The sequence below is a fragment of the Quercus lobata genome, unplaced genomic scaffold (genome assembly GCF_001633185.2).
Source record: "Quercus lobata isolate SW786 unplaced genomic scaffold, ValleyOak3.0 Primary Assembly Scq3eQI_150, whole genome shotgun sequence".
Taxonomy (NCBI): Eukaryota; Viridiplantae; Streptophyta; class Magnoliopsida; order Fagales; family Fagaceae; genus Quercus; species Quercus lobata.
The window spans coordinates 7,909-14,914 of record NW_022155215.1 but is presented as its reverse complement, the minus strand read 5'-3'; the positions used below and the strand labels follow the sequence as shown (position 1 = coordinate 14,914).

The 7,006-nt window shown below is 35.4% G+C and overlaps 1 protein-coding gene across 1 annotated transcript; it reads left to right on the top strand.

Moving 5' to 3' along the window:
• The first annotated feature begins 6 nt into the window (after nt 1-6).
• Nucleotides 7-5,135, top strand: LOC115973724. Its single transcript, XM_031093980.1, has 8 exons — nt 7-27; nt 122-250; nt 890-1,005; nt 1,565-1,646; nt 1,939-1,998; nt 2,079-2,186; nt 4,006-4,051; nt 4,583-5,135. Exons 2-8 carry the CDS (start codon nt 152-154, stop codon nt 4,786-4,788), a joined length of 717 nt encoding a protein of 238 aa, XP_030949840.1. The 5' UTR covers nt 7-27; nt 122-151; the 3' UTR covers nt 4,789-5,135.
• The last annotated feature ends 1,871 nt before the right edge of the window (nt 5,136-7,006 follow it).

Genomic DNA, 7,006 nt, shown 5'->3' with positions numbered 1-7,006 from the left:
TTTTCCCTCATCCAATTCAATCAACAGGTACAGCATTCCAGCTTTCCCAATCTCACCTCATTCATAAATCCTGTTTACAGTTTGGTCGATCTTAATTTTTTTTTCCCCCTCTCCTATGCAGAGAGAGCTGCACAGTAGGAACAAGAAGGCGATGGAGTTCATAGCCAAAGGATGGAGTGCTCTCAAGGAAGTTGATAGAGTCATCGATTACTGTGAGCTCAATGATCGTCGTCTCATTCCTCTCCTTAGGGTAATGATTACATGAATTATATCTAGATATGTGTTTATTTTGCTTTCCTATCTATATATGTTCTGTAATTGGAAATATAATGGAGAGGAAATAGAATGTTTGATAAACTACGCGCAATGTAGTCACCATAAAATGGAAGGAGAGGATAATATGTTTGATATTGTTCAAATAAATTAGCATTGAGAGTTATTAGAATACTAGACTCACCCAAATTTATTTGTTTGTTGGTAAGTTGCACATGACGATTTGGATTTTGAACCCACAACTTCACCCTCCACCTTATTCTTATAAAGGAGCTACCATTATGATAGATTTCATTGGCAACATGCCAAATTTATTTTAATATTCTTCATTGTTTTGAAAGCCAAGCAACATTGACATTTGTAAGGGCTTTTAAATTCAGTCCATATGCTGCTTAATGAACTTATTGGCTTTGATATTGGTTGATTGAGTTATGTATTATTATTATTTTTTATTGGTATACAGAATTGCCGGTTTATCTTTTTCCTTCATCTTTAGTTCTGATTTTCAGTAGACCTTTTTTTTTTTTAATTGTTGTCTTTAATTTATAGGGATAATTTCAATTCTATCTGACAATTCTGTGTTTATTTTAATTTTTTTTTCCTATTTCAATATCAGGCAGCTAAGGAAAACTTTGAGTTGGCTCTAGAGACTGACAACTCAAATACCCATGCCAGATTTTGGTTGTCCAAATTGCATTTGAAATATCATGTCCCAGGGGCATGTAAAGCTGTGTAAGTCAACGGTTAACATTTTCTAATTGACTTTTTTATTTGGTTATGCCCTGAGGTTGTGTTATTTCAAAATATCATTATTGCTGTAACATGTCAAAGGTGCCTAGTTCGGCGTAAAATGAAACAAAATTTTTTGATGCTTTGTTGTTTTCCTGACTAGATAAGGGTTAGTTTCATTTCAGTGAACTACATGGCTGTTGTTAGCTCCTCAAACTAACATGCCAAAGGGCTTAGAAACTGGAATTTTTTTTGGGCAGACCAACAAGATATTGATTGTTTAATTAAATCTCTATTAGCAGCCTTTATATTGTGTACAGTATTTTGAAATCAAGTAGGGATAAAGGATCAGTTCAAAAGTTTTATTTTTTATTATACTTATAAAAAAAAAAATTTATTTTCGATTACCTTTCTTGATTCTCTTTGTGGATATCTAATGTTGCTTCAATTTTTATTTAAATAGTTTGAACGGGTGCAGAGCACTGTCATTATCCTTTTTTTACTGGTTTTAATTATTTAAATGCGCATAAAATTGATATGGTCTTACTTTTTATGATAATAGAGGGGCTGCTTTGTTAGTTGAAGCTGCAGATATGGGTGATGCAGATGCACAGTATGAATTGGGCTGTCGACTGAGAGTTGAGGTTAGGCTGCCTGCACTTTGCACTGCAGAAACTATATGTTAAGCAAAGTCATGGGTTTTTTTCTCTTTGGTTTAAATTACACGCACACATACACGCTCAATAGGTCTTGAATCCATGATCATACTTTCCACCTTATTCTTACATGGAGAGGAGATGCTATTTGGGCTAGATCCTGTTGAACTTTTATAGTGAACTGACATAGTCAACCTTATCAATTGGCTTTGAGTTTTCTTGAGTTTTGAAAAGCTTTAATTACTGCTTTGTAATGTTCTTTGGCTTGTCTTTTGGATAGAATGATTATGTCCAATCAGATCAACAAGCTTTCTATTATTTGGAAAAGGCTGTTGATCAGGTATGTTTTCAGAAGCCAGAAGCATTTTAATGACTCTTTTGGATTGTCTCAAAACCTTAATGGACATTGTTATGTTATAGATGCATCCTGGTGCTCTTTACCTTCTTGGTGCTGTATATTTAACTGGGGACTGTGTGAAGAAAGACGTTGCCTCAGCATTATGGTGTTTCCATAGGGCATCAGAGAAGGTAACGGAAACCAATCTCATAGATTGATCAATTTTAGTTAATCATCATGGATAACATTTATGTGGGTGAACACTATCTTTTTTACTATAAATCTAATGAAGGTAGGCAAGGAAGTAGTGGAAATGTTAAAGAGAAGACAACCTGCTCTTTATCTAAAGAGTGTCCTTGTATTTACAAGATGTAAAGCTAGAATAAGATTCAAATCTAGAAATTGTTTCACAAATTATTCTTTCATATTTGCTTGGTCAAAACTGTTATAATGATCAATTCCTACAAACCTGATCTTTCATTCAGGCAGGAACGGATTGTTGCTTTTTTTTTGGGTGGGGGGTTGCAAAAATTGTACTCAATGCATAAAACTCTCATTTTTATGGGGTTTAGGAGAGGTGATGGTTTGTAGCCTTACCTCCAATCTTTTTAGAGGCTAATTCTCGGGCTAAAACCTACCACAAATCGCTTTGGATTGAAGACACTTGCCATTGCACCAATGTCTGACCTCTAAATAAAAGGCATGAAAAAAAATTTTGATCATTCAAAAAAAAAAAAAAAAATAGTAAAATTCAAAACTAAATAAATATATAAAAATTAAAACCAATTCTCAGGCTAAAACCTACCACATATCGCATTGGATGGAAGACACTTGCCTTTGCACCAAGGTCTGACCTCTAAATAAAAAGCATGAAAAAAATTTTGATCATTCAAAAATAAGAAATACAGTAAAATTCAAAACTAAATTAATATATGAAAATTAAAATTAAAAAAAGGTAAACAAAAAAAAGATATGAAGTGATTATTTTTAATACATTTCTATTCAATTATTTGTGATATATCAAAATATAATTCAATGTTCTTTTAAATTGCAACAATTATTTATGATTGATTCTGGACTGCAAGTTACTACAATTTCTCTTTCAATGTACAAAATCAAATAATCCATTAGAAAAATCGTCTTTTTATTTTGTTGCGAAACTTGGCTTTGACAATATTAATGAAAGAAAATGTTTGTTTCATAATTGCAATAAAAACTGGAAAAAGTAAATAGAAATAAAACTATTTTATAACGGAAATAGTATTAACCAAGAAAGTTGAAAATCATATTTATAATCATTATATGTCCAATATTCTTCTTACTGAAAAAACTAATTAATGTAGTAAAAAATTAAGACAAAAAATAAGCACTCAAACAATCCTTTGGGTCGGCATCACTTAAAATCCAAAGTCTCAAACTTTTAACGTTGGGTCCCAAACATGAGACTTTAACTTTGGGTCCCAAACATTAAACATAATAGACATCTTGATATATCATCTATTGAAGGGGGGGGGGGGGGGGGGGTGATTAAAAGACGAAATCTTTGCCTTTTTCTTTAGAACATCTGGTCTTTCAAGAGTTATACTGGTTATTGAGATATAGTATGGGGGTAAGTTCATAGATTTTTTTTAACTGAATTGCATTTTATTGGAAAATTATATATATTTTCTAGCCAAGATTGTGGTTACCAGGTGCTTTGCTGCATAATGCACTGCACATTTTGCCCAGAAATTTAATTGAGGGGAGTTATGGAAAGAATACAGATATAATACTCAGGGTGGTGTCTTAATCCAGAATAATTGTCAGAAAATCCTCCCTGATTGAGCCAGTTGTATTGCCTTGTGCCTGAAGGAGAAATGTGTGCATGTGGATGTGTATCTCCTTCCATGTTCTTATCAGCAAAAAATGGAAAATCTATAAATTCAAACCATGAAATTGTAATTTTTTTTTAGACTAGCAAACCTATATGTTGAACTAGTCTTAGTTTTGTACTTCACAACATATGTGCAGGGACATACCGGTGCAGCTATTGCATATGGATCCCTTCTTCTAAGAGGTTAGTTCATCCCACCCATGCTTCTCATGTTGTGTTAATTGTGTTCTTTTGATAAGATTTCTGAAGATTGGCTTCAAATGGATTCCTTTTGTTTTACAGTTGTCTTTTCAGATTGATGTTATTGTCCATAGTTTATTTTATACTTCCAGATAGTAGAGTGAAGATAAACACATGACCACATTTGTAATTGACATTTATTGGATTGTAGTTGACACCTTATATATGTGGACCTCTTGATTGTCTAACATGTGTGCATGCACATAGCCCGGGGGGAGAGGGATGGGGGAGTTATTGGAAGACTAATCAGTAATCACCATAAGGTTCCTCCTTGAAGGATATTCAGATTAGAATTGATAAATTTTAGTTGATTAGAAAAGAATTAAGAGTATTTTCTGTTAAATACCTTCACACACACACACACCCTCCCTCTCTCTCTGTGAACTCTTTCAGCTGAGCCCAGTGGTGGCTCACACCCATTGGTAATTTTGCCTTTCTGAATTTTATGCTTAATGGCAAACTGGTGTGTCTTAGGTGTACAGGTCCCAGAATCTCTTACGAAATTCAGTGCTAAGAGGGGCTCCTCTGCCAAAACAAGGAAGAACAAAGAAAGCCCCATGATGAATCCAGTAGAGATGGCCAGACAACAGTTCCAAATTGCAGCAAAAGCTGGATGTGATCTTGGCCTTAGATGGTTGGATAGACTTGAGGAGGAAGAGAAACGTCTACTCACTAAATAACGTATGTCTAGACATAATTAGTTCTGTGGCACAACTAAACTGACATGAGTACCAACGAAAGGTATGGGCTCAAGATCAACCAACGAAGAAAGTCAGTGTTCCGCTGAAACTCCACCATACTTCTTGTCTATAATGGTTATTTGTCAGCAAGATATTTCTATAATGTAACATGTTGTATGATCTTGAAATATCTTCAAATAAGATTGGGAATTGCTCCATGTGCCAAAAAATTCGACTTTGTGAAATTTGGATTTACTGTGCCAAGTGATTGGGGGTATGTATTGTTGGGTAAGGGTACTTGAGTTAGCTGAAGAAAAAAAAGGATCCCCGCCAATTGAGGGAAAGGATCTCCAAAAGAATTCTTCTTCTTTTTTTTTTTTTTGGTGGTAAACCAGGAATAATATTAAGAACCCCTAACCGGGGAGAGAAATTTGAGGACGAATCCTCTCATAATAAATGCCAATATTATCATAATACAAAAGCATTGAAATGTCCACAGGCAGACTATCAAAAATCACAAAGTCTTGCTGGTTGATAGGCCCTCTTCTAGCTAGCGCATCGATGCACTTGTTGGCTTCACGGAAGCAATGAAGCAGCTTGACTTGAGGAATGCAACTGAAGAGAGTCTTGCAATCCACAATAAGGGAGGAGAGGTTAAGATTAGTTCTATTACCATTAGTAATCCATTCAAACACAACCTTTGCATCTATCGCAATCTCAACAGGGATATTCAGAGATAAACACAATGATAGGCCATCCCTAAGGGCCCATAGCTCAGCCTCCACGCTAGAAGAGACCCCAATATTACGGGTGAAGCCCTTTATCCAACCTCCATTAGCATCACAGATCAGACCACCTCCACCAGCTCTACCCGGGTTGCCCAAGGACGAGCCATCTGTATTTAAATTCACCCATCCATTGCTCAGCCTCATCCAACGGACTCTCCTAACTTCCTTGGTCACTGCCTTGCCTGGTTTACCAGAACAAAATATATATTTAGTAGCAGCATGAGTAATGGAAGACCATAAATTCTGGTTAGGCCTAACTCCCTTGAAAGCAATATTGTTCCTATGAATCCAAAATTCCACACCACAAATGAAAACAGAACATTCCAAGGAATCATATCTATTCTATGAGTTTTCGAGTTCAAGTTTTGCTTTAGCCATGCATCAAGGTCAAGCCTGAAGAAATCTGGCATATTCGAGGCTATAATAAATTTGTCCCAAACTGATTTGGTAAAGTTACAGTCGCGCAAGACATGAATAATAGATTCCCTTCCATTGTTGCAGGTTTGGCAGTGAGCATCTTAAGTGATACCCCTCTCCTAAAGCACTTCCTTAACTAGAATGCTTCGATGGTAGCACTTCCATAAGAAACACTTTGATTTTCGGCAAGGAATCAACCTTCCAAACCCAATCTCCCTTGAACCTGACAGGTGAATCATTATCACCTTTGGCGATGGTGTAGGCAGTCTTTTGATCAAGATCCCCAGAGGGTGAATGACCCCACACCACTTTATCTTCACACCAATGACTAGACGGAAAAGGAACAGCTCTAAGCATCATCATGATCTTATCTGGAAACACAAAAGGAACACCTGGTGAAGTCCCAAAAGAATTCTTCAATTCTTCCCTTCTTTAGCCAAATGTGTGACACATGACATTCAAATAAATGCTACATAGCTTACATCTAAATAAAAATTGGAAAGAATTGGAGGATTCAGGGGATCTTATCCCATAAAGATACATGTATTGCTTTTGTCATTTTCAGTGAACAAAGCATCTAATGGTGTGCCAATCTACCTTTTATGGGGTCGTTTTATAGTATAGTTTGTGCCTTAATTGAAGTGTCACAGGCACAACGTTGCACACTTGGCGCCCACAGAGTTCATGCTTGTTTAGTAGTTGAGTGGCTCTTGGGAAGTAGAGGATCAAATATAAATTATATATATATATATATGTACTTCCAAGAAATATATATTCTCCCAGAACATTAACAGTTTGTAAATTAGGAAAAGCAGGTTAGATGAGTAGTATCACTCTCAACTTATCTACTTATCTGAATGTTATAATTGGATTTGGCACTCATTTTAAATTGAGTGGGTGAAAATGAAATCTACAGGCTATAGTTTTCACTGATTATATAGTCATAAAAAGAAAAGAAAAAATAAGAGTGGTAACGGTTTGTCATTTTGTTGAATTAGAATGAATAATCAATT